The sequence below is a fragment of the Cygnus atratus genome, chromosome 3 (genome assembly GCF_013377495.2).
Source record: "Cygnus atratus isolate AKBS03 ecotype Queensland, Australia chromosome 3, CAtr_DNAZoo_HiC_assembly, whole genome shotgun sequence".
Lineage (NCBI taxonomy): Eukaryota > Metazoa > Chordata > Aves > Anseriformes > Anatidae > Cygnus > Cygnus atratus.
Genome location: NC_066364.1, coordinates 113,632,479 through 113,658,807, shown reverse-complemented (window position 1 = coordinate 113,658,807; position 26,329 = coordinate 113,632,479). Strand labels below are relative to the sequence as shown.

General features: G+C 41.3%; 1 protein-coding gene across 8 annotated transcripts; it reads left to right on the top strand.

The window, feature by feature from the left end:
* Window positions 1-3,035: 3,035 nt before the first annotated feature.
* BTBD3 (BTB domain containing 3) lies at window positions 3,036-25,262 on the top strand. 8 transcript variants are annotated; one of them, XR_007708155.1, is made up of 7 exons: window positions 3,036-3,101; window positions 14,656-14,923; window positions 15,446-15,536; window positions 16,015-16,133; window positions 20,148-21,278; window positions 22,814-22,896; window positions 25,045-25,262. XR_007708155.1 is itself a non-coding variant. In XM_035552954.2 (5 exons), the coding sequence occupies exons 2-5, from the start codon at window positions 14,781-14,783 to the stop codon at window positions 21,178-21,180; spliced, it is 1,386 nt and encodes a 461-aa protein (XP_035408847.1). In that variant the 5' UTR covers window positions 3,036-3,101; window positions 14,656-14,780; the 3' UTR covers window positions 21,181-24,631. The 8 variants fall into 8 exon arrangements, 3 of the variants coding, with proteins under 3 accessions (XP_035408847.1, XP_035408846.1, XP_035408850.1); XR_007708154.1 differs by lacking the exon at window positions 25,045-25,262 and adding an exon at window positions 23,881-24,630; XR_004779670.2 differs by lacking the exon at window positions 25,045-25,262 and adding an exon at window positions 23,873-24,630.
* The last annotated feature ends 1,067 nt before the right edge of the window (window positions 25,263-26,329 follow it).

Below are 26,329 nucleotides of genomic sequence, written 5' to 3'. Positions count from 1 at the left end.
ATTCTAAAACAAGGTATGGCTGCTCCATGGAGGCTACCCTTTATCCCATACAGCTCTTGAGCAAGCTGAAATTACAAGATATTAAAGCAGCCTGAGTGCAAGTCATCTTCCTCTGGATTAAGGCCATAACTCACGCTGAGGGTTCTGGTATTTCTGTGCATTTACCTCTCTGTTATTATCTTAGCAGGTGATGACAAATGAATACCTGCTCTGCAATGGACACCCATATCTACTAGTCCATGTATTTTCCTTTTGGAAAGGCTGATAGCAATTTGCTTAATCCTAAAGGAGTTCCTGCCCCAAATCTTTGGTGGAGGGCAGAACTGGGAGAGATGAGGAAAACTGTATGTGCCTGCATGCTAGACTGGAAATCATGGTCTTCTGGCTGTAGCTCCATAGCCTGCGTGTCCTGACCTTATGGGTTAAAGGGCAGACAAAATTCAACACCCTCTGCTCTTAGTGAGTTAATAATTAACCCAAAACTCAGGGTCACCAGCCTCAATGAGCTGCTGTAGATAACACAGAGTAGATTTTGGAGGCATCTGATGCCTAAATAAATGCAGGGGACATGGCACTGCACTGGGGATGGCAGGATGGGGATGAGCTCCGCTGGCTCGGTTTTGTTCACATCCTTGGCTCTAGGAAAGCTGCTAGTGCGTCTCCCTCCAACTGCTCCTGGCTTGGGCGCCCAATTTCTAGCCTGAATATCTGCAAAACCCCTGGGGGTTTCACCCTGTGCTGCAAGGGCCTTGTCCTGACTGCCAAAAAGAGCTAGCAGCAGCTGCAGAAGTTAATTTTACAAGTCAGGTGTCTGCCTCTGACAGGCAGTTCTTCATATCTTTATGGCTAGACATTATTATATTGTTCTTTCATTTGATAACTGCTCTAGTAATGGCTTCCACTTGCGGTAAATCTCTTGTGCTCTCTTTTCTCCCCCTATTAAATATAAGATGATAACCTTTCCAGGAAGCTGTGTGGAGAGACTCAGGGCAGCTTTAAGAGGGGAGACATAGGGTGGGGGAATGGTCAGCACTAGCAAAGCACCTGGTGGGATGATGCTTTTGGAGAAATTGTAATTATACTCTGCAGCACTTGGGAAAACCTCCCCAGCATGCAAGCTGAACTGGAAAATGAACATTTCAAAATGCCTCTTCAATTTAGTGTCTTTGGAAAGTGCTGCTTAATACCTGGAAAATATGCCTGTGACATGAGAGAACAGACAAGTCTGAATGTGACTCAACACAAATATTTGGTTCCATTTTCCTACCACCACTATGTAGCAGAACCCATCCCAGTTAAATGGCTTTGTAAACACTGATGAAAATACTTCAGCTCTCCCATGCACAGCTTTACCTTTCTTGGCAGCACTGGAGCTTGCCTGGAAACCTGGATGAGAGCAGACAAGACCCCAAAGCTATAACGGAGCAGCCCAAAAACCTTCACTGCAGCTGCTCTTGGGCTATGGGTGCAACATCTTCAACATGAGGAGATGGGGACATCAACACCCAGCCCCACCAGGGCTAGAAACCCCCAAGAGCTGTGAGGGCCCCAAAAGTAAAACTAGTGTTACTGGAAGGAGCACTTCATTTAGGGACTACTCAGTGACTTTCTCCATCTGAAAGCCATCTGTGAACACCGAGTAACCTTCAGACTGTCCTGGGGAACTGAAACTGGGAATATGATCCGTACAACATATAACCTGAAAATGGGAAGCATCCAAAAGCAATCAAACAGTTGCACTTCACCAGCTGGCAGGCCTGCATGCTGCCAGTGCGTGTTGTACCCCCTTTGTTTACCACCAAGCCATGACCAAGCTCTAGTAGGCCTTCGCTATTTCTAGGGCACCAAGGCAAGAGTGAGTTTAGCCCTAGTCTGTAGTGTCCTCTGTGTTTTTAAAAGAGGACATGTGAATCAGGTGAGTGTAATGAATGACTCCATGGCCAGAGCACACTTCCACTATGGGATCACAAATTCAGGTTGCGAAACAAAGCCTTTCTCTGAACTGGAGAACAGGGCTTCTCTCTGCCACTTGCCTGACTCAATTACCTGAGCTGCAAAAGGGACTCTTCCCTTCCCTCTGAAAACAGGATGGAAAATCAGTGGTTATCTAGGCCTAACCCTGCTGTTTAAATTCAGTTTAGACAATGAATATTTTCATTAGCTTCCCAAGTCCCAATTAAATCATTGTTTGCACGCTATAATTTAAAGCATGTACTCTATTGGTAAAAACCATAAGAGCTATAAAGTGTATACATATATGGTTGCTACTGCTGCTGGGTAGCTTCTTATCTATTTTAATAGCTACAATATTAAAACAGGGAAAGCGAAGCACTGATTATCCACAGATACGCCTAATTTCACTTTGCGAAGGTATCTGTTGAAATAACATCTATAATGTAGGTAAATGAATGTACATGAGGGACCAAAGCTGGAGCACAACGCTGATTCCAGAAATAATTGTTTCATTGGGGTGGGGGAAACAACACTAAAGCTCAAAATAAAGCCTTTTGTTAGGCTTTTAAAACTAAACGCCAGCAATACATCTTAATTTCCCTTGTGGCCTGGTAGAGCAGCGTTATGAGGAGCCCTGTATTTATGAAATCCTGGATAAGCCTGGCTGCTGACCCTGACAATGCGGCTACGTGTTTCTGAAGGGGCTCGGGGGCTTGGCGGTGGTTTGGGCCCAAGGCCATGCTAGGCTGCCATGTCAGGGCACCCACGGAGGGTTGCAGCCCTCCGGCCCCTCACGTCTATTCATCTCTGAGGTGGGGCTGGTGCCCTATGGTAAAACCAGCGTTTTTGAGACTCCCTAACCCCGCAGCGGGGTACTTTCACGTGTGTTTTGTTTTTTTTTGTTTTTTTTTTTTTTTTAAATTTTACTATTTCTGTCAATTTTGTGTGTTCACTTGCTACTTTTGTCAAGTTAAAGCCGCCAGAGGCGCCTACCTCGCCCTGCCTTCCCCCTCAGCCCGCCATGGAGTTGTGAGGGAAAGGGGGGGGGGGGGGGGGTGCGGCGTGCGCGTGCGCGCGGGGCGGGCGGGCGCGTTCCCGAGGCGGGGCCGCGCGTGGCGCTGCGAGGGGCCGCGCCGGGAGCGCCTCAGGTCGGTCGGGGTGGAGGGGCCGGGGCGGGGGGGTCACGGCCGGTACCGGGCGGTGCCGGGGGGCGGCGGCGCTCAGGGGGCCGGGCCGGGCCCCGGGGGTAGGGCAGGGGCCGCAGGGCCCCGGGAGGGGTAGGAGCGGAGCGGCCGCACCTGAGCGTCGCCGGGTGTGGGGGGTGAAACTTGGGGGGCTCGAAGCGGGGAGACCCTTGTGGTGTGGCACCGGGAGCGCCGCAGGGGTCCCTGTGTAGCTCTCTGGGGGTTTGGGGTTGGTTTTGGGCCCCAGGGTGTGTGTGGGAGGGGGGTGGGGGTGAACGGGGGGGGCTCTCAGCTGCTTCTGGGGAAACGCTTCACAGTGGGGTGAACCCAAAAGTTGCTTTCTCTCCTTCATTTTCCTTTTTTCTTCTGCTTGAAATAGTGATTTTTTATGATTTTTTAAGCAAAACTCGCTTAACTCTCCATTAAATAAAACTTGCAGAGGAGAGGTTGGTGGCAGTGCCCAGTTTGACCAAAATGCTCTTTCCCTTCCCCTTTCCCTGTTGGCCCAGTGTCCATGTGTTCCCCCAAAGCCCAGCGCCTGGTGTTTCTGCAAGTTTTTGGTCTGAGAGAGTCCAGTGGTGGTAAATTTCAGGTGGAGTTTGTAAACTCGTCTGCCTGGATTGTTTCCTCAAAGGTGAGGTGTTTAGAAATCGGGGATTGAGGGTTGTGCTCCCCTGAAGGGGGGAAAAGTTTGAAGTTAGGATATTTCAGTGTAACTAACAGGATTACAAGCATGCCCGCTTAAAACAACAAAGGCTACCTGTGTTATGTCTGAAAGGTTCTGGTGTCAGTTTTCTGTGCTGGTACTGGTCTTTGCAACACTTTATTTCCAGGGTTTAATCTCTGTCCAACACTTTTTGTTTAGCGTTTGCAGAGGAAGGTGGTGTTGGGCTGTACGTGTACAGCATTGTATTGGAGTCAACTGTAACTGTTCCATGCTTGAATCAGGCTTAAAATAGTTTTTATTTTGGTATTTTTATTCTGGTCTCATCGTTTCCTGCAGAAAGGAAGTGCAGTATGTCATAATGTGTTGTATCTTGGCGTAATTAGGCTATTTAACTTCGCAAATTAAATATCTTAGGACCTTATTCATTTGCAGTAAGTTCTGTAGGATTGCCAAAATCAAAAGTAGAGTGCAGTACTTCTTTTTTTTTCTTTTTTAAATCCCTCACAGTAAGTATGCTGCAACATAATACACCGTAACTTTCCTCATATTTCCCCTCCAGTGATCCTCAGCTCTGCCCTGGAGGAAACACCTTTCAGAAGCCATCCGGAATTCCTCTAGCTTGCCTTGTAAGGCTGAGGAAAGGGATACAACTTGCAGTAGTTTTTTTTTTTTTTTTTTTTTTGTTATAGCATGTATTCTTGCTACTTAGACTGTGTGATAGTTTTTTTTTTTTTCTAAAGTTGCTAAATGGGTGTTATGTTGATAACTTTAGGGCTAGGGTAGGTTTGGTTAAAGCAGAGGTCTGCTGCTGATAGGCTGTGCGTTATGCTGTCAGAAGAAATTTAGGTCTTCATCTCTTTTGTGAAGTTGTGCAAACAACTAGTTATGCAGCAAGACGTCATTCATGCCAGCATTAGCATTGTTGGGTCACTTAAGGTAGTTCTACTGTGATATTCTCTCTACTAGCTGAAAACTTTTCAGGCTGTTGATTTGTTTTACAGAAGTATTTAGATACCTGAGCTGGCAGGCAAGCCCCATTTTTTGAGGCACTACATAACTAAGCAACGGTTTTCCTTTCAAGGAGCTGCTGGATAAGGCAAAATATGGAAATAAGAGATGGCAATCTTGTAAGGAAAAGATTAGAAGCTTTGTGCAGTGCAGGTTTTATTCGGTTCTGATTTATTCTGTAAAGTTGAATTCCGGTCCTGTGCCTTAATTCTGAAGTGCCTTATATGTATGCATGTCAGAAAGCTGGGGGAAAGCTTAGGTAAAAGGTCACTTCATTTGTATTTGTGCACTTTCTGCTTTTCTGGCCTGGCTCATCTCTTTTGTGATCCTACCAGCCCATCTGAGTTTGCTAACTAAGCATGCTGGAGTAAAAAGACCAAGTGAGGGCAACGTCTGTGAAATGCTTGCTATTTAAAACACTGATGGGCAGACGGGTGATCTGTGAACATCTGCTGGCCATCCTGGGTACACAGGGTGTAAAATCACAGAAAACAGGTTTGGAAGGCACCTTGTGAAACCTTCTTGTCCAACCCTGTTACCTGCATCATGTTACCTGGCATCCTGAATAAATATTTCAGTCTACCAGAGGATCATGTACCACTTGAGTACACTTCTGAATGACTTGCTGATAACATATGCCTGTGACAGGATGGATATTCATGTGCCAGGTTACACTTTGCGTCCACCCTAGCTGCAATTTCTCTTCACGATCTGAAGAACTTAAAGGAGTCATTTTACTTCAGAAAATGACATTTTCTAGAATTATAGCTTTGCTGCCTCCTATTTTGCTCAAAGCTTGCTTGGTTGCAAGGATTTTCTGAGAGCATGAGAAGAAAGTAACTCTTCAGTCAGGTAGCACGTTTGCTTGCACCTGGTAGCTGTGGGATTTTATATGTAGGCTTATAAGAGTTGATGGAACAAAATCCCTTTAAAATCTAATCCCTAATGTGCCACACGCTGCTTTCAGTGTGTCACCTTGCTTACGTAGCACAAGCCATACTCTTTACAGCTGGGGAGGAGCTGAGGCAAGCTGCTTGTTATTTACAGCGGAAACATGTACGCTGCTCCTTTGCTGGAGTGTTTTGCCTTACTTTAGAGTCCTCAGCATACAGTTTAACTCGGGTGAAAGAAATCCCTGCCCTGTTAGACAGCTTGCTTGGTTTCTGTTGAGGCACGTAGCTCACATGAATGCCACGTGACGTTAGGGTAGTGTAATGCACATATAAAGGTGTACAAAGTACACCTGGGTGCATTTGATTTCTTAGTGCTGTTTTGACTGTCAGACCAAGGTGATACAGCTGCATATATACGAAGAAAAAGTAAAGGCTTTCATACTACGGAAGTTTTATAATACGTAAAACTTACGTACATGTGCATAATACAATCCCTTAAAATACCTTCATGCTCTTATGTTTGATTACTTCCTCTTTCTTCATTTTTTTTTCCTGTTCTACAATTCTGAGATGTCACAGGGTTAGTAAGACAGCATTATCATGAAGGAGAGTAAGCACTTAGGATGCCCTAACATTGCTACACAAATATGTCTTGATGCTTAAAAATATAACCTGAAACCAGAATTTGGGTATATACATGTCCACCTTTCAAAACTTTATTACTGCAAAGTAGCTGCCATTTACTTGTAAAGAGGAGGAGAAATTAATAAAAATGCTAAAGCATGACTGAATTAATAGGCAAGTGTGGCTGAAGTACTTGCAGCAGAGGAAAGTATATCTGATTTTGTAGAACAGTTGATCTGATAAAACTTTGTCAATGTTTTTATTCCCCTGTGGAATCACCATTATAAATCCAAACAGAACCTGCACGTGCTGGGCAAGTCTGGAAGCAAAGCTAAGGGCAAGTAACAAGATCCACAGCTGCTGACGTGTGGCCAAAGAAGGTTAGTTCAGTGCAGTGCAGTCTGATGGATGCAGTGTTTGGTTCTGTTCCTTGAAATATTTGGACACAGCTCAAGTTAGCAGTGATCGGTCCCTAATACCTGAAAATTGGGGTTATTAAACAATTTAAAAAAAAAATCCAATAGTGTTTATTCTTGGGTTTTGAGACCCACTTTTGAGAAATGAGAGCCACCGTGTTTGAGAATGCATTTCTTATCAGATACTTGCTTTGATAAGGGACTAATCTGTTCCTCTCCCAATAACTGGGATGGTCCTTCTCTTTTGTTAGTTAAAATGCATTGGAAACAAGAAGCTATACCAATTTTTCCCCATTTTTGACTCATTCAAAATACTACTTTTGGATGGTTCCAGGTGTGCTCTTCTACTAGTGTGCCCAGTTACTGATCTGCTTGGGGTTTCTAAGCCAGCTATTTCATGTCTGGTGAAGCTTAGAGTCCAACGGATTGATGTAGTTTCATGATGGCAGACCCTCATGGTGTTTGTTACAACACCTAACCTTTCAAGTCTCCTCTGTTTTTCTTAACCTCGCTCAACTGTGAACTTGAAGCACTTCAGAGCATGGCGATCTCAGGAGACTGAAGGTTGCAGGCTGCAGAACAGTTACTGTGTGGGTCTTAGCAATATCCTCCTCCCTCTTATGTCCCACAGGGTACTTCCACAGTGTGGTTTCACATGAAAACAGGTGATCTGCATGTGAAAATGTAGTCCTTGAATTCTGCGCTAACACATTCAATTGGATCACGTTCCTCCTGTGGTTGTTCATGGGGTGGATACTCCTCTAGTGCCATCAGCTTTCAAAAGTGAGGACTCACTGACGAGTTGTCTATCATTTTGCAGACTTACTGACCTGTGTGTAGGAGAACAAAAACATCTGGGAACCACTGATGTAAGGGAACAGGAGCAGTCATCTTTCTACCTGCCCTTTGTAGATCCTGTATTAACTTAACTGTTCAGTTTTTAAAAAAAGTAGTTTCTGAACAAAGTTAAAATTAGTATTAAGGTTTGTCTACATAAGGGAGATCTGTCTGTGAGATAGGAAGGGAAGTCCTGTCTCTAGACATCCGATCCCAATCTCCCTGTTGAAATAGCCAGCATGTGTACTAATTGTAGTGGTGGTTTCTCTAAAGTGCACTAAGATCACTAGCTTCTTTCTCACAGGGCACTGAATGATCATTAAATGCTAATGACTTTTGATTACTGTTGACCTCGGTCAATTTAGAATTAGTGACCTAGAGATGAAAACCACTGTATCTCATTACCAATTTCCTGAGCTATCTGATCTTGCCTTTGTAAGTCAGTTTTGATAAGAGGCAGAATAGAATTAAAGTTGACCTCTGTCTTAGGAAAGGGCTGAATGCTTTCAGGTTTGCCATATGTTTAGAAACATACACACACAAAAGAGGCAGCCACTAAGAAAGAACTTATTTTTTGACCCCACAATTTGTCATGAGGAAAAAAACATGCAATGAAATGGGCAAGCTTAGGCAGTAGTGATGGGGAAGAAATGTGTAATTTGTTGCTTTTAAATTATTAGAAGAACAGTTTATGTCCTGTAATCTCGGATAGAATTTTTCATTTTTATGTTGAAGGTTTTCTCATCTCACACATTTATTTATAATTCCTGTTTTTACGTTGAACTATCAAGCAGCAAATGAATGTTCATAAAATAAATGGCAAATTCTACTCTGGGATATTTTCTACTTGCAGTTCCTAAACTATGACGCTAGGAAATGTGTCTCAGCAGGCTGGTAAGATCATTTATTTCGTGTTGTGATGAAGCATTTCACATAATTTCTTTTCATATGCACAAAAGGGAATGTTTCTATGATAATTCACTAACAGGATCAAATATGTTGTTCACTGTAGGTTGTTTAAACATAAGTCTTTATACAGTTATGGTTTATATAGAATGTCATTTGTGTTGCATACACAGTATTGAATTGATAATGAAAATTCTGGGGAAACTTAAACATTTTTTTCCTTTCTCACTTTAATATGCTAGCTACATTTTTATCCAGCTGGAAACAAAACCTTTTAAATTTAAAAGCAAAACTCAAAAGTGTAAAGAAGTCTTTTTTCTGTTATATTAGTGTGTTTTGGGTGTAAATACTAAGTTATTGAACCTCTCACTGCAGTTAAATTGCAAACTTTGGGCAGCTAAACAAGAAAAAAATGACAGTAGAAAGTGTTGCACTTGGTTTTGGAACAGGTTTATGGTGAGCCAACTAAAATTCACACAGAAAGTGGATTGCATCAGGAAGTAAATAAAGGGGTAAATTTTTTTTCTTATTCTTAAATACAGTGTTTTGGTTTGGTTGCTTTGCCTCAAAAAGGCTATTGCTGTAAAAATCAAAAAGGGGTAATGAAAATAATTGCAGATACAAAAAGGACATTAGAAAGATTAAGGTTGTCTTGATAGGGAGACCAGTAAGAAGTGATGTGTAGAAATATAGCCTATATGCTAGCAAATAACAGAATAATGGGAGAATAAAAGACAATTTTATTCTTTAAACTTCTGATTTATAAAAGTTTGTATTCACCTGATGATTGGGCTGCTCAGGTCTTTCTGCTTTTGTTTCCTTTAAAGCATTTGAGGGCGGTTAGGGAAAAAAATGTAAAAGCTATATTTGTGGATAGAATTATGCAAAGGGTTTAAGTCCTCATTCTTTAAATCCCATAATAAGCACTAGGCAGAGTTGGGAGGAATATTTGCCAACAAGCATGTTGCTAGTATAGCATACCAGCTATAGCAAAACACAATTTAGCTTCTAGCATTGGTTCCAGATGCTTTTCTATTCTGATGCTATTCTGTTCTTGGCTTTTCAGAGAAAGAAACACTCTCTCCTTTTTTTTTTCCCTTATTTTAGCTTATTCTCTGAAAGTCTTCATAATTTTATCTTTGTTCCTGCTCTTGTCTCATTTTCACCCTAGCGAACCTTACTGAGGAAGACTTGAGGGCCAGCTTTTCCATGCAACAGTCAGAAACAGTTACCACTCCTGGTTAGCTTCAGTGCTGCCAAACAGTAACTTGGGAGAGAGCAAGGAGGTTGGAAAACTTTGTCAATTGTAATGTGTTTTTTACTTGACGAAGTCAAGAGCAGAGCTATCAGTCTCCTTTCCAAGTGAGCATTTTTACCAACAGGAGGGTTTGAATGGTGATGGGGAAGGGTTCTTCCAAGTGACTAAATAATTCATAAATAGGTAAACAGAATTAGGCTCTTCAGTTGTGTGGGTTGGTTTTCTTGGTTTTATTGTTTATTTGATCTTAGAATTAAACACTGATTAAAAAATAGTGTGTAAAAAGTCAAATTAAATGAGAAGTAGCAGTGGACAGGTAGATTTGTTAAACATTAACACTGTGTATTTATTTTGGTTAATAGAGATGTACCGTCTGAAACGTGCTTCATTGGGGAATCCAGAATTTAAACAAAGAATTTTAATAATGCGTAGGCATAATAACAGCCCAGGGAAAGACTTGGCAACTTTACAAAAAAAAAATATACGCATTTTCTCAATGCCTACTTGGAATTCATTCCTCAGTTCAGGATCTGGTTGCGACAGACCATTGGGAATTTTGATGAAATCTTGTTTTTTAGGGATTTGTCTAGTTCCTATTACTACATGAAGAGCAGAGCTGTAAATATGTGATACAGGAAAAGTACAACCTATTAGAAGAAAAAACAGAAAATTTTGGTATGCTTGCTGTTGCATAAGGAGAGACTGATGTAATGCGAGGAAGAGTACCCCCATCAACCCTGGAAATTCAATGATTTCTTGAGTGTAAATTACCTTTAGAAAGGTATAATCGCGTGTGTGTGTGTATATATATATACACACAATTATTACATAATATATATATTGCACCAAAAGTTGGGCAATATGATTCCTGTGCCAGTCCTCACAATGGTTTCAAAGCATATTACTTAGAGATCTTAGAGGATAATTGAAACTGGGATTGCAGGTATGTTATATGCATTTGGATTTAAACTTAAAAATTAATGCTTCAGTTTTTTTGTTTGTTTGTTTTTAAGAATTTTTATCCAGGAGCTGATTTCCAAGGGTTCATAACTTGTTCCCAATTTGAAAGAAGGGTTAAACTTGATGCATGGTTGGACTTGGTGCTTTGGGACATGATTTAGTGGGTTACATTGGTAGTAGGGTGATGGTTGGACCAGATGATCTTTGAGGTCTTTTCCAACCCTAATGATTCTGTGATTCAGCCTCAGAATATAGTTTTTTGCTAAACTCCTCACATCTGGCATGAAGGATTTTCGTTAGACTTGTGTTAAGACTTAAGGATGGAATTGCCTACACCCTTGAAGTTAATATTTCCGGTTTGATTACTTATAAATATTAATATGTCTGAAGAATGAATTTCCTTTTTTTCGAAGTTATATTTATGAAGTTCTGTTAATAAAGAAAAATGTGAATTACTGAAGAAAATAAGGAAAACATCATAACAAGTTTCTGGAAATGGATAGATCTTTGGGTAAGAGAAGATCAGTTTCCTTGATCCTCTCACCAGAAACAGACTGATTGGAACTTGAGACTATGACTAGCCTTTCAACAGGGAGAAGCTCATAGCTTGCTTTTACTGATTGCTAACATTGATTTGTAAAGTCATTAACAGTATGTGTATAATAAAAGAAGAAAACTTTTTTATGGGAAAATATGTGGAAGTTGTTGCCAAAACAGTAAAAAATAGTGAGTACAAGTAGCACCAGTTCTTTGCGCGTTTTTTCCCCACTTCACATGGGTCTAATAATTGGTATATGTCACTTTGTTCTGAGCTAATAAAGTTCAGTAGAAGGTGGTATAAAGCTTGTAAAAGGGTCATAACAGAACTCAGCAGTTCCTATGAAAAAGTTGTGGAGTCATCAACATTTTCCATTTCCAGCAGACCAGGTTTTGATGGGGGACTTAAGAACTGACAGAGCTGCCAGTTGGGCTTTTTACCTACTGGGGTGGATTTTTATCCTTTTACACAGATGTTGTCTTGTCTACTAGGGGTCTGTCTGACTTTTGGGTTCAGGCAGAACATACTTCAGCTGCAGCTTCTTCCTCTCTTCCTTCCCCGTGAGAGCACAACATGCTATAAGTATGTGTGTTGTGTTTTATAGAAGTCAAAGGTATGCCTGACTCCTGGTTCACGTTTACCACTAGTCTTTCCCAAACTGAGGTAGCCAGTGAGTCTGTCTGTCATTCCCTTTCCCTTCTGCAGCCTCCCAGTGACCTTTTTTATTATGTGTATAATCTTTGGACTCTTTGGCAAAGTAGTTTGCAAAAGTGTACGAGGACCTTGATTTTTTTTGCATTTGTTAGTAAGCGAAATGGATTTGTGGAATTAAAACCAAATCTCCCATATGAATCTCCTAACCTCTGTTACCTTTCTCCTACTGCCAATGGCAGTGCTGAATTTCACTAGATTTTCTGATGAATGCATGGCTATTCAGTATCTCTAAGGTTTTTACTTTTTTCCTAGTGCAATGGCAAACAGGTTATTACTGTAACTAGAAGGGACGGAAGTTTACGTAAGGCGGGGAAAAAAAAACTTACACAAACCCAACAAGGTCACATTTTATGCTGAGAATACTTGCTGTGTTCACATTGTAAATCCTCCACTGTGAGCAATTATAAACATCCCATCTGTGGGATGAGTTTCTTTCCCTTTTACCCCTTCTTTTACTTCCACAATTTAATGCGGCTAAGATTGTTAGTTTCTGACCCAAATGAATCTGTCACAGATCAAAAAGAAAAATGAGGGAGAATAAGAAAGGGGGGAAGAAAGCTTGCTAGGAAATATTTCTTTGGAAATTGCTTCACCTGTCTCTTAATCTGTTTAGGAATGTCTCCCAGTTTTTTCAGCCACAGCAGCCATAACCCGCCATCTCCTTTTACATTACCAGCGAAGGTGGCTTTGCATTGAGATGCTGGGCTGTGAAATGCAGCAGCTGAGCATGGACAAGCATCTTTCCCTGTGAGCTTCAGACAGAGGAGAAAGACGTGTGTCTGGAAATAATATCTTATCAAACCACTGCAGCCAAGCCTTGGGATGGCCGCTGCCAATGGTTTTAGTTAGTGCTTAACGTGGAGCATCTCTTCAGGAGACCTGATAATCTTTGAAATATCTGCACTTGAGGTTTTTACAGTCCTTGGGTTTAAAGACGTTCTGAGATTACATGTTATGGAGCCGTAGCTGCGATTCAAGCAATCCCAATGGGATTTTCAATAAACAGCCTGAGTAACTTCTGTGCCTCAGTGTAAGTCAGTGGCAGACTGTCAGGGGTTTCAGCAAGGTCAACTGATTCTCCACCAACTTTTGCTCTTTTTTTTCTTTTGATGTTGTACTCTTGTCCAGCAAAATTAGTTAAAGCTACATATGGCTAGGCTTGCATTAAGAGGAAAGAGGATTTTTTCTTTAAAACTTGAAAATCATTGGGATGACGTTTGAATTATCAACCCAGCCAGTATTTTAAGGTGTGAAATGTTGACACCTAATACTGAATATTTCTTCTCTGCCTTTTTTTAAGTGGCAATATTTTCCCATTTTTATACACTTGACCTACTATTAAGGAAATCTGTTCTATATTTAAGTTCTAAGTAAGCTAATGACTGAAAATTAGTCTTCTTTCTTATTTAAATGGTTTGGTTGGCATAGCTTATATCCTGTTTATTTCAGAAAGTGTTAATAAAATCAGGATGCGTTTGCATCTCAAGGAACAATTTCTGCCTGAGACTCGCTAAATTGTTCAGCCTTTCATTTAATGCTTTGAAACATTGATTAAGTATATTCACTCTGATTTGCTTTAATCTGATTGCACATCTAGAAGTTTTCTTCTGATGTGGTGCAGCCACGTCTGGTGTAAGCTGGCCTAATTAACGCTGCTTAGTGATTTGAGACCCCTGTCAAAGGCCGTTACATTATCGAGAAACATAAGGAGTTAAAGCTGAAGCTGTGACCTCATCTCTATTCATGTTACACTGGAATATAAACTCCGCTGAAAGGGATTGTTTAACCGCATCGCCGTCTTTTCCGCTGCTAGCTGATTTGCTTTAATTTGGCTCGGATATTTATAGCGAGCTCTTTCTGCACAACTGTTACAGGAGGGGTTGTGGGAATACCAGGGGCATAGGGAGCCATGCTAATAGCAATTGCATGTGGGAAGAGCTCCCACAGAAACACTGAGGCTCAAATACGTCTCTCTACCTGATTTCAACTTTTCATTGCTTCCCCCGTGAAAATCCAGGCAGCACCTAGGAGGGCAGAAGCTGCCTGTCCTGCCCCTGGCCAGCCGTGCAGTTATGCAGCCGTGCGTGGCGGTCCCTTCCTTCCTTAGCGCTGCGTCTCAACTGCGGAGCGCCACTGCTGTCGCTTTCATGTTGGCACCGCGCACGTTACAATAGGTGTCACTGTGCGGCTGGCTCCAATCGCTGGCGGTGACTCCAGCCATTGGCTCCGAGCGCCGGCTGACTCCATCTGCAGGGCTGCAACACCGACTCTCTTCGGGTCCCTCCATCGCACGAGTTGAGCTCGCTGAGCGGGCGAGCGGTGCGACAGCACGCCGCGGAGCCTCCGGCGGGAAGCTGCTGCCCTACCCTCCCGGCAGGGCGCAGCGCTTTCGGGCGGTTCGCGGTCAGGAGACCTGGAAAGAAATAAAACTGGCTGGAAGGATGGGGATGTGTTTAACAATTCGAGTACTGGATCAAACTTAAAGGCAGTTTCTTAGTCGGTATGCTGGAAAGGTCACCTTGCCTTGCTGGAAGAGAAACAAACTGTCAGCTCTGCTGCCCTGTGTTTAACAGCTTACATGTGCATTTTTTAACGTTCTGAGCTAGTGAGGCTATCTAGCAGTACAGATAAGTATACTCATGGTAGATGAGAAAGGAAAGAACATGAAATGTCTCACCTTCTTCTTGATGCTTCCAGAGACAGTCAAGAACAGGTCCAAGAAGAGCTCTAAGAAGGGAAATAGCAGCAGCAGCAGTAGTAGCAGCAAATTGCCTCCAGTTTGCTATGAAATCATTACCTTGAAGACCAAAAAGAAGAAGAAGATGGCTGCTGATATTTTTCCCCGAAAGAAACCAGCCAACACTAATACAACTGCTGTCCAGCAGTACCACCAGCAAAATCTCAATAACAACAACACTATTCCTGCACCAAACTGGCAAGGACTTTATCCAACCATCAGAGAGAGGTAAGTTCAGGACACTTCATTTTTGTGTTTTGGATGGAGTGGTGAGAAGTCACAAAATGTGTACTTTTAGTTATTTATTAGCTGAGTAAAACACTGTTCTATCTTTTTTTTTTTTCCATGGTGTGTGAAAAATGTATTTGGCTAATGGAAATTATTTTGATAGCTCTTTTCCAGACAGTGCAGCTGTTTGTGTAAATAAAAATGTTGCTGCAAGCTGCAGCATACCCATAAAGATTTGCTTGTAGACCTTAGTGGGGGTTTTCAGTGATACATGCTCTTGACTGATTGCCACCTTTTGAAAAGTTTTTGTAAGTTTGTTTTTTTTTATTGCTCCCCCCTCCCCAGCTTTGCTTTTTCCCAGTACACTTGTGCACTGATGTGTAAAGTAGCTTAAAACTGTTCGACCTGTTTCTCAGTCTATTATCGTGTAACTTTAACATGTTAAGAAATTTGATTTCTTCAGTCCGGGGCAAGTGCGGAGTTACGAGGCACCATAAATTAACACGCTGCCTATGTTTGTAGAAATGCAGTGATGTTCAACAATGACTTGATGGCAGATGTTCATTTTGTGGTCGGGCCACCAGGTGGGACCCAGCGGCTGCCAGGACACAAAGTAAGCAACAGCTGCATTATCAGTTTTTGTGCGGGGGATAGCAGGAGAGCTCCCACGGTTATGCCAGGACGTAGCAAGGGAGACTCAGCTCTTCTGAGGCAGGCTTAGTTCTGTATTTTAAAAGGCTACGTGCAGTGGAATGCTGTCCCTTGTTTTTTTTGTGGTATCTGAGGCAGTCATTGTAAAGTTAGGAATACTGCTCATGCTGTTGATTAATATTACTCTTGAGACTGTCTAGAAATAGTTAACTTCTGTAGTGGATATGAGCTTTTTCCAGTAGCTAATGCATATATGCCCATGAGAGTAAAACTAAGGGGAAAATGTGTAATTCTGTTTTTAACTTCGACTCCATTTCTCATTGAAGTGTGTCTATTGCCTGTCAGTGAAGCCTGGTATCTTCAGAATGGCTCTCCCACATTGTTTTTGTTGGCAGAGCTTTCGGCTTAAAGCATGAAATAAGATTTCCCTTTCTCAACAGTATGTCCTGGCTGTTGGGAGCTCGGTATTCCACGCGATGTTTTACGGAGAGCTTGCTGAGGACAAAGATGAAATCCGTATACCAGATGTTGAGCCTGCTGCTTTTCTTGCAATGCTGAAGTAAGCATCATTCATCTGCTGGATATATTTTTGTTTATGATGTACACATACTTGAACTGTGACATTAGCAATGTATTAAGAGTTGTGTGTAAACAGAACGAAAGCAATTGCTTAAAATATTCTTTTTTTTGTGTTTCAAGTATTTCAAACTTTTACCTCATGTTGGTCTCCCCCTCTACTTCCAGGCACGCATATATTAGGCTAATGTAGGCAGTTATAAATAATGACTTTGACAGGGGATCTTTGGGCACATTGTATACTGTAATGCCTATTGATTTGATTTGTCACCACATATTACACAAAGGAATGGAGTTACTAAAAGGAATTGTCAGCTGTAGCAAAAAAAAAAAAAAAAAACAAACAACAACACAACAGCACTGTTATACTTTGCTTGCAAAGTGAAAAGTTAAAAAGAAAAACAAAAATCAGAATTGCTATGTTTGTATATCAACATAGTTCCAGCTCTTTTTTAAATGTGCTACATGTCTGTCTTGTCTTAGAAAAATGACCATAAATTACTGAAAATTAAATTGCACTGAAAATTAAATTTCCCCTCATCTATTATATATATGCATCTGGAAAGTGCTAAAAATGCTGTTTACAAGAATAGGGTGGTTTTTACTCCAACTGTGTGTGGGGGGTGAGAAGTCAGTTTACATGATCATTATTTATCTAGGTCTTTGATTTCTTCTTGCAAACTGCATAAGAAATGCTATCGTTTCCAAGTGAACACAATGAAGCAGTTTCCCTGCTGAGCTGTCCTTGAATGTATCTATAAACTCTGATTTTTCAAGAGAAATTCCCAATTGCAGAACTGCTGTGCCTCTGAGGCATTTTTCCCTTCAGCTTTAGTAACAGCTTTAGACTATACGTTAGTATCCAATGGTAATCCTTTTAACGTGCTGTGGGGTTTATTGCATGTAATGGTATAATCACTAGCGAACCATTTATTATATTCCATAGATTGTTTTGGCTAGCATGTGATTACAGAAAGAATTCCTTTTTTTTTCTTCTGTGTTTCCGTGGCACTGTAGAGGAGCAGTCAAAGTTGCATACAGAGTTTGTCGCGTACCGGTTTTTATAGGTTATTCTGAACATCAGAAACATTCCGTGCAAATAACTGCAAGGAGAAGCTGAAGTCACAGCTTTTGCATAGACCTGGAATGTAGGACAAAGTTAGGGCATTATATCGGTAGGTGCGTTGTAGATCCCTGCTTTGGGCCTTTCTGTTTTTGCAGGTGTTTTCTGCAGAGCTCAGACTTGGGCTTTACTTTCATGCAGAATTTTACAAGGCACAAATGCAAGATACTCAGAGTCCTGTCCTACTTTCTTTTTGAACAGCAAATCTATATCGCTGTGACTAAATGTGATTTGCCATCTAAAAACTGAATGCTTTTTGAATTTATCATTGTCATGAAAAAATATGTTCAGAGAGCAAACCTAGAAAAGAGAATATCAATACTGATAACCTAAGTCTTGGCAAATTATTTAGCCCATGGTAATTTCAGGAAATATCTTGGAGAGCATGGCCAGAACCACGAAATTCATCACCCTGTAAGCTTTTACTTAAAAAAGCAGAAGACCACACAAACTTTTTGTGGTCTTTGTGGATGTTGAGCTAACCTTCCTAGCGCTAACTGATGCAGTGTGTCTGAGCCTGCAGAGTGCTCCAGTGTCTGCGAATGCCGGGGCTGCCTGCAGCCGTGATGGTGCAGGGATGGGGAAGGGATGTTGCTCAGCAGTGCAGCATTCCCCTCCTTGCACTATCCTGAGCATGTGCTGCACTGGGCGGAGCTTGGGGGAGTCTTGGCCCCCTTCGCTCCTCACCCCCCAGGAAATCTTTCCCACGAGTGTTGCCTGCAATTTTTGTGAGAAGCGGATGGTATAAAGCTCACGATACTGATGCTAAAGAAAGAAAAGACTTTTTGTCCATCCCAAAGCAGTCTTCTCCTTCATATGCTCCTTCCCATAGCCAGGAGGGACCCATTATAATCTTTGTAAGAATATATATTATTTTTTTTCCTTAGACAGTGAATTCTTAAATATTTTTCGTGTTTTACTATATAGTGTGTTTACTTACAGTGAACATCGGACAAGGTATTGCAAGATGCAAGATATAACATAGGAAATATTGACTGGTAGATAGTAATTATTCTCCAATTAAAATTGATTTTGCTGTTCTCTATTGTTTTAAAAATAGGGTTAAGAGGTTGTTAAAATTCATAATCCTGCTGACACACCGAGTTGGTGTCTTTAATGCATATGTCTTACCTTAATATTGACTGTTGAAGTTAGAACTGCAGTCTCACTTTAACCTAGAATGAATGTGTTACTAAACCATCAACCCTATGGTCTAGCAGAATCCTCTGTTTAAGAATAGGATGAGTAATTGAATAATGAGTAATAAGGATATCAGTAATTGTCAACCAGAATCGAGGTACATTGGCAGAGTGCAAAGTGTGGAATATTGCTGACAGCTGATCTGCGCTGTGTCTGTTGTAAATCAGTGATATTAGTTCCTCGCTTTCATGAATATTAAACTAGCAACTTCTGTACTATTTCAATTTAAAACAGATGTCATCATTCTCTGCTGTACTAGCAGGCAATGAGAAGTAATAGAAGGGAGAAAAGTGTTGGAGAGCAAAGAGGAGAATCATAAAACCAAACAAACTGAAAGCTTGTTGGGACAGTTAAGGACGTTAAGGCCTAAGCCCTTGTTGTTGCAAATAGCCCAGTTGAAACCAAGTAACAAAGGTGTGTTTTAAAAAAAGGGGGGAGGGAGATGTCTGTATGAGTATTCTGTTCTCTGTAGCCTCTTAAAATTTATTACATTGTTTGGTCAGTCTACTCTGAGCACATTTTCTTGGTGTGGCTTGGAAGATATCACCATAAACCTGCAAACCATCCAAATAAAGCTATCTGCAACTACAAACAACCTACTATGTAGGTACTAGTTCCCCTTGATAAGCACGTTCTGTAGTACCAAAAATGCATTGTGTTGGGAAACCTGCTAGCTAAAACATATTAATTAGTACAGGGTTGCATACAACTCCAGCTTCACTGGAGGAAGATGTTTTTATCAACCATAACCATCAAGAATTGCTTATCCCCGTGAAGAGTAAAATTGCATTTGACATGGTTTTAACACATTGCATTCACTAGCTGCAAATGGGTCCCTGAAGCATGAGATATTAAAAAGAACAAACTGTACAATGCTTCATTTCTCCAAGCAATGAATCCCAGCAGTTTAGTCACATAAATAGAATTTCACCTTCGTCTCTTTCATGACACTATCATGGCAGTAAAAAGCTTTTTTTTCTCCTTATGCACTGAGACTGAAACAAAATGCTGTGTTAGTGGAGCTAGGATGTTGTAAGCATTAATAAACCTGAAAATTAGTTTTCTGTGCCTTTTGCTTTTCCTGTGTGTTTCATTGCCTTGTTAAAATGCTAGTAATTACAAAGATGGGTAGCACCTGATATGCTTTGATAGCATTTCTCTTCTGAGAGACCAGCTGGTTATTACCAATAAACTTGTTCTCGCTCTTGTATTTATATATACCTCAATGAATCATCATCGTTCTCCATCTTGGGACATCCAGTCCGAGTACTGTTTGTAGCACCTGTTCCAGACTATTGCCTTAGCCAAGTAAGGCAGTACTTGACGAGCTCCCTCTTGGGGAGGTTAGTCTGTCACTAGCCAAAGTACCTACGGAAGGAAAACAGAGCTGGAGAGGGGACCGTGCTTTGGAAACATAACCATTGTCTTACAGCATGTGCCCCAAATGTGAAATTTTATTCACCTTAGATTTAAGCATGTTATCTCCCATCATCTTACATGAGTGGTGAATTTAGCTGGTACTTTCCTTATGAATTTAATCAATGTTCCCCAAAAGCAGTGCTTAGTTTTAACTTGGAACAATTTAAATATTCGTTGTTTGTAACTTTCAGGTGTTACTGACAAATGATCCTTGTGCATTAAGCAGCAGCATTACATGCTTGTGTTTCCTTTCAGATACATCTATTGCGATGAAATTGATTTGGCTGCAGATACTGTACTGGCCACTCTTTATGCTGCCAAGAAGTACATTGTCCCTCATCTTGCCCGTGCCTGCGTTAACTTTCTAGAAACAAGTCTAAGCGCAAAGAACGCCTGCGTGCTGCTTTCCCAGAGCTGCCTGTTCGAGGAACCTGACCTGACCCAGCGCTGTTGGGAAGTGATTGATGCCCAAGCCGAGCTAGCTTTGAAGTCTGAGGGCTTCTGTGACATTGATTTTCAGACGCTTGAAAGCATTCTCCGAAGGGAGACTCTGAATGCCAAAGAAATTGTCGTTTTCGAAGCGGCTCTGAACTGGGCCGAAGTGGAGTGTCAGCGACAAGAGCTGACGGCTACCATAGAGAATAAGCGCAAAGTCCTGGGGAAGGCTCTGTACTTGATTCGCATCCCCACCATGGCACTCGACGACTTTGCGAATGGCGCTGCTCAGTCTGGGATTCTGACCCTCAACGAGACCAATGATATCTTCCTTTGGTACACAGCTGCCAAAAAGCCAGAGTTGCAGTTTGTCAGCAAGCCCCGGAAAGGGCTCGTTCCTCAGCGGTGCCACCGCTTCCAGTCCTGTGCTTACCGCAGCAACCAGTGGCGTTACAGGGGCCGGTGTGACAGCATCCAGTTTGCTGTTGATAAAAGAGTGTTCATTGCTGGCTTTGGGCTGTACGGCTCCAGCTGTGGATCGGCAGAGTACAGTGCCAAGATTGAACTCAAACGGCAAGGAGTTATCCTAGGCCAGAACTTGAGTAAATATTTCTCAGATGGTTCTAGTAACACTTTTCCTGTGTGGTTTGAATATCCAGTGCAGATTGAGCCTGACACCTTCTACACAGCTAGCGTGATTCTGGATGGTAACGAACTCAGCTACTTTGGACAGGAAGGAATGACAGAAGTTCAGTGTGGGAAAGTGACTGTTCAGTTTCAGTGCTCTTCGGACAGTACAAATGGCACTGGGGTACAGGGGGGGCAGATTCCCGAACTGATATTTTATGCTTGAATGGAAGTGTGTGGAGACAGCATTTTCCTATGAAGAACCTGCCTGGTTCAGACCTACTGATGCTTAGCTTTCTGTCTGCAGATACATGATCAGTACAGGTAATATGTCACAAACGCTGTGGGCAAGTTACCGGCTTGCTATACTTGTAGCATTGTTGGTGATAAAGTTTAAATGTAATATTCAACTTTAAACTGGAAGCTTTTTGGGAACACACAAATGTTAAAGGCTTTATGAGAGAGGTGCCTGTTTGCTGGTGATGCTGATCCTTGCTTTGATGCACCTGTGAATCACCAGAGGATGCCCCCCTCTTGTATCTCATGGATTCTAGGACTCCTTCCACTAAACACTGTCTTTATTGATCAGTTTTCTTTCTCTGTTTCCTCCTCTCTGCTTGTAATTATTAGGGGAGATAGGGGTAGAAAATGAAAAGCCTTTTTTTATAGTTCTCTTCTGTCTGCTCTTCAAACTTACGAGATTCCAATAAGCTGAGCTGCTTTTGATCATGGGAGCTGAAAGAAGTGCTTCAGTTGTAAACCAAAAAAAATATAGGTTTATACCTTTATCCTGTGAGATTCTCCTGTGGCCGGCTGTTGGGATGGCTGCAGGGGAAGAGGAGACAGTGAGCAGCTTTCAGGAAGCCACTCAGCATGCTGACCGCAGTGCATGGACATGTTTACAGTGAGGAGGGGTCTGGGCTTGGCAGCTTACCCTCAGCGTTCATCTTCTAGGAAACCCACCTACAGGGCAAGGAAGTACTTGAACATGTTCAAATTGTATATGCAGGTTTAAGCCTCTACTCCCATGACCTAATTTTGCTACATTGAAGTTGATTTGCTATTTAAGTAGATTTTCTTTGAACCCATGCTGAATAAATGGGGGTTAATATCTAGAATTCAATGCAGGACCGTTCTGTTTGGTTTTGGTTTTGTTCTTATTTCTTCCTCCTAAATGTTACAGAGACAGATTGTAGAGGAACAAAAGAATGTACCAATCCTGACTTGGACTTTTTTTTCCTGTAATATGAGCTTTCTTCTTTTTATAACCATACATTATCAGTGGAATTTAGACAAAGACAAGAAGATTCCCAACTGTGATCATATTACAGTTAGCCTATATCATCAGATAAAAGTCAGGAGGAGAAAGTCTTCTCTAATGTGCTAATGATGGACCTCTTGCAACTGCCTATAGTCAAACATCAATCAGGGGATTATGCAGTGTGGAACCTTTCCCTTATCTGAATTCTTTCTCAAGCTTCCTGTCATATGTCTGCATCATTTCTGGAAAAGCATTAGGGATCACAACTCTATCAGGGAAGGAAATCAGTGTAAATAAGAGATACAGGTACTATTTAAACATGAGAAAATCTTTCACCCTTGCATTGTGACAGTTGCATCTCAAAGGGACACTACCTATTGTAATGTATGTCATTCTTATTTCATCTCTGAAGTGGGTTCTTTTTGTTGTGTACGTTTTAAGAAAATGAGAGGACCAAATGATTCTCTGGACAGTCTCAAGGTTAATGTTATATTATATCAACACATTAATGTAGCATAACCCTATATTCTCTTGTCAGTTTTATAATAAAAATGTTTTCCCATATGATCTCTTACCAGTTTGATACTATTACTTTTAGGTGTTTCTTGACAGTTGAAACCCTGGCCTTTGGCCGTCATAAAGTGCCAATACATCTTTGCAGTGTCCAAAACACCATCCAAGGTAAGGAAAACAGGAGTATAGACATCAAATACATTATGGCCAAAGCTCAGCTCTTCCCTCTAGGTAATAAAGGAGAGCCTTGATGAAGAGGCAGATGAAGAACTGCTTACAAGTTCTATGCTTTTTACCCATCTTAGTGTTTAATGTTTTATATACATACATACATATATGTGTGTGTGTATGTGTAAGCAACATTCTTTCTGAAATGTAAATACCCTCAAAATACATAGAAAACGTTTTGGCTTTTTTTTTTTTGTAACAGATGTACATAATCCAGACTGTTAGTGAAATCTAAGCAGAATGCTCCATGGAAAACTCCCAGAGAGATTTAAAAAAAATCCCTAGTTAATTATATTTAGATGTGCAGCCTAAATTAAACAAGAATACAGTTGCATGGACTGGAGGAAGAGTTGAAGAGACTGCAGAAAAGAATCTAAGATTGTTGAGAAGTAACAGTCATCTACTTGTAGACAACGTTTTGAGCAGCAGTTCCGTTTACTTAAATACATTTGGAAGCAGAGCAAGACACTAATCAGCTGATTAAGTTTTCTTACAGCAAGAGGTTGACATAGATGTAATCATTCCGAGTGATTATCAGACTGACAAGTTGCTTGCAGAAGCAAGCTGCATTCTGAGTTGTTCAGGGGAAAAAGCAGGTGCCTCAGCTGGTGGGACAAATCAGTACTGCACTGGTAGAGCTAAACTCTGGTTCTCACTTGTTTTTTGTTTATCTGCAACTAAAGGTAAGCTATCCGCTACAGTGGCTGGAACAGATAGGAGATCAGAATACTGTATAGCTGTAATATGTAGAAAATGAGCTATTATTTTTATTTGCTGGTTTTGTTAAATCTTTTTGACAAAGTAGGATCAAAGCTACCTATAGCTTAATTCCTCTGAGTCCTTTCCAGGTTTTAGGAGCTGCTGCATGTAAAGTTTTTTTGTTTTGTTTCCGTTTATGTGGATGAATAAATAAAAGGACCACAGAACACCTTTTGATGCCTACAATGCAGCTTGACTCTGAGCCCTGCTTGATGCTGACAGGTACTGCCATATGAGAAGGTGACTACTTCCAGTCACCTTAGACATCAGGGCACTTAAATAGGTGTCCAGGTGTGAATTTGGTCAGTTTAGCAGTAGTATCCGAGCTTGAACACATTGATACGGCTGATGCTTGCAGAACATCAACCTGGCATGTAAGCATAATGTTAATGCAGAGAATTTCCTAGGTTGTCTTAAGCTGTACCCAGCCACCTCTGCTAATTGTACGTTTGATTTTCCTGGTGATGGGAATCTGTGATAGAGAGTATAATGTAATATACTTTCTGCATATCTAAAATAGTATTTAAGTAAGCATTTTAATTTCTACATCCATATTGCACTGAACTGTTTTGTTGTTTAGTTTTTGTTTCTCTTTTTTTTTTTGTAATTAAATACAGCTAACTTCAGATCACAGCACTCATTTGTGCTGAAGCAGTGTTTGACCTTAGCAGGCTTACAGCATTATTTATAAAGGACAGATATATAAATATGAAGTACCTCATGTTGAATGTTATTGTACTGTATCTTTAATGTCACAGTGCAGATCTTGTTGGACTCATGAATGTGTATAATCGCGTTAAACATACAAATAAAAATGGTTCTTAAATGGTTGTTTCCTGCAGTACCTTTGAAGTATGAGCTGTGAAAGCCTTTACTTAGCTATCTTGTAGTGATTTCTATTGTACAGTTGGGCACAGATATTTGTTGAGCTTATGTATTCAGAGATCTTTTGATCCCCAAAGAAGTAAAAGTCTAAGGAAAAACAAGGAAGAACAATGAAAATGTTAATCAGTTACATTGTGAAAAGGTTGACGATTAAGCTAATGAGCTAGAGTGAATGAATTCATTTATGTGCTTTATGAAAGACCTTGTCTGCTAGCATTAATATTTTAATGCTCTATTAATATTATTAAGTATGTGGAGATGAAGGGGGAGGGTCTGGAGTTTATTCTAAGAGACAGTTGGCACAGGGAAGGCCGTGGTTTTCAGTCTCTGATCTGTAAGAATAAAGGACATGGTTCGTGCAAAGGGGCTGTTCTCTGCTGAAAAGTTAATTATGTCACGTTAGTCAGAATTCTGATTGTTTTCTTAACAATTTTCTTCCAGCAGATTTGAGTCTTCATTTAAACTTTTATTATCAGTGAAGCTGAAGCCCCACTTCCTTGATGTCCATGTCCAGAACCTCTCATATATTATCAGCTAATTATAAAAAAAAATACTCCACAGCGCTATATGGAGACATGGAAATTTAATTGAGGAATTCTTCCCAAATAAAAACAGTAACTTCAGGCTTCATCTAAAATCCTGATTAAAGCATGTTTACGGGCATCAAGCTTGTCTCTTTCGGTAAGTTTTCCTAAAATTCTTGCTGCTGTATTTAATACTACACTGCTGTATACGTGATCCAAATTCCCTTTTGTGTCCAGTGCTTCTCATTAATTTGGAAGAGGCTTCAAACAGGAACTGATCATGCAGTTCTTTACTAATAATGCAAACTCTTAAATGTGTGGTAGATACCGGTGTGGTTTGGTGCAGGACCACATCTGCAGCAGTCCAGCTAGTTATGTTACAGGAGATAGGTCATTATTTATTCAGGTTGTCCACTTTATTTATTTATCAGAGAAACTGAGGCTGTGAGCAGCACCTATCTTATCCAAAGGGACATTCTCCATTTCTGGCTGAAACCTAACAGAAGGAAGCGCTAGGACACTTGCTTTGGAAATTGGCATTAGCGTGGCAGTCTCTTGCTCTGTGTTCACTGATGCAAAGAAGCGAGCGTGTATTCACACCAGAAGGAAAGGATTTTAAAGTGGCAGGAAAAACTGACGGGGTCTTTCAGGATTTGGGAGGAAGATGACTCCAAAAGCTGAATTCAAGCTTTGTCACAGATAAAATCTTGCTAAGTGGGGCTCTCTGTTCCCTTTTAGTTGGAAATTCCTGAGGAGCTGACAGCCGCCACCTCTCAGGCAGACAAGGTCCCACCTACACCAGGCTCCCTGTTAGTGCTCACCTCTCAGGTACAGGACCCCAGGATTTCTTGGCCTCTGAGAGTCAAGAGACCTTGTCCATGGCCCACACTGAGCCTGTACCTCCTTAGGGAAGCCAGTTGGTCCTGCTGTAAGCAGGAGGGTCTTGTTGGACCTCCCTTGCTCAGCACTCAGTGGAAGCCAAGGCCACAGAGCCAGCTCCTGGCACAGGAGTGGGATAGGGACTTCAGCCCATCTCAGCAGTAGTTGGCCCCTGAAAAGCAGCAGGTTTTAAGCCAGCCTGTTCTACCGTGCCTTCAAGCAATCAGTGGGAGCACAAATACCTGCTGATTTCCTGAAGGCAATGAAAGGAGCTGTTTTCTCAAACATGGCAGTGTGACTGTGTTCAAAATAAAATTACAAAAAAG

What these genes read in the sequence shown, in the direction of transcription:
- BTBD3 (XM_035552953.2), top strand. Translation starts at nt 14,598, where the DNA reads ATGGTAGATGAGAAAGGAAAGAACATGAAATGTCTCACCTTCTTCTTG. An exon ending in AGCGGCTGCCAGGACACAAA is followed by an intron (nt 15,537 to 16,014) that starts GTAAGCAACAGC and finishes CTTTCTCAACAG; the next exon opens with TATGTCCTGGCTGTTGGGAG. An exon ending in GCTTTTCTTGCAATGCTGAA is followed by an intron (nt 16,134 to 20,147) that starts GTAAGCATCATT and finishes GTTTCCTTTCAG; the next exon opens with ATACATCTATTGCGATGAAA.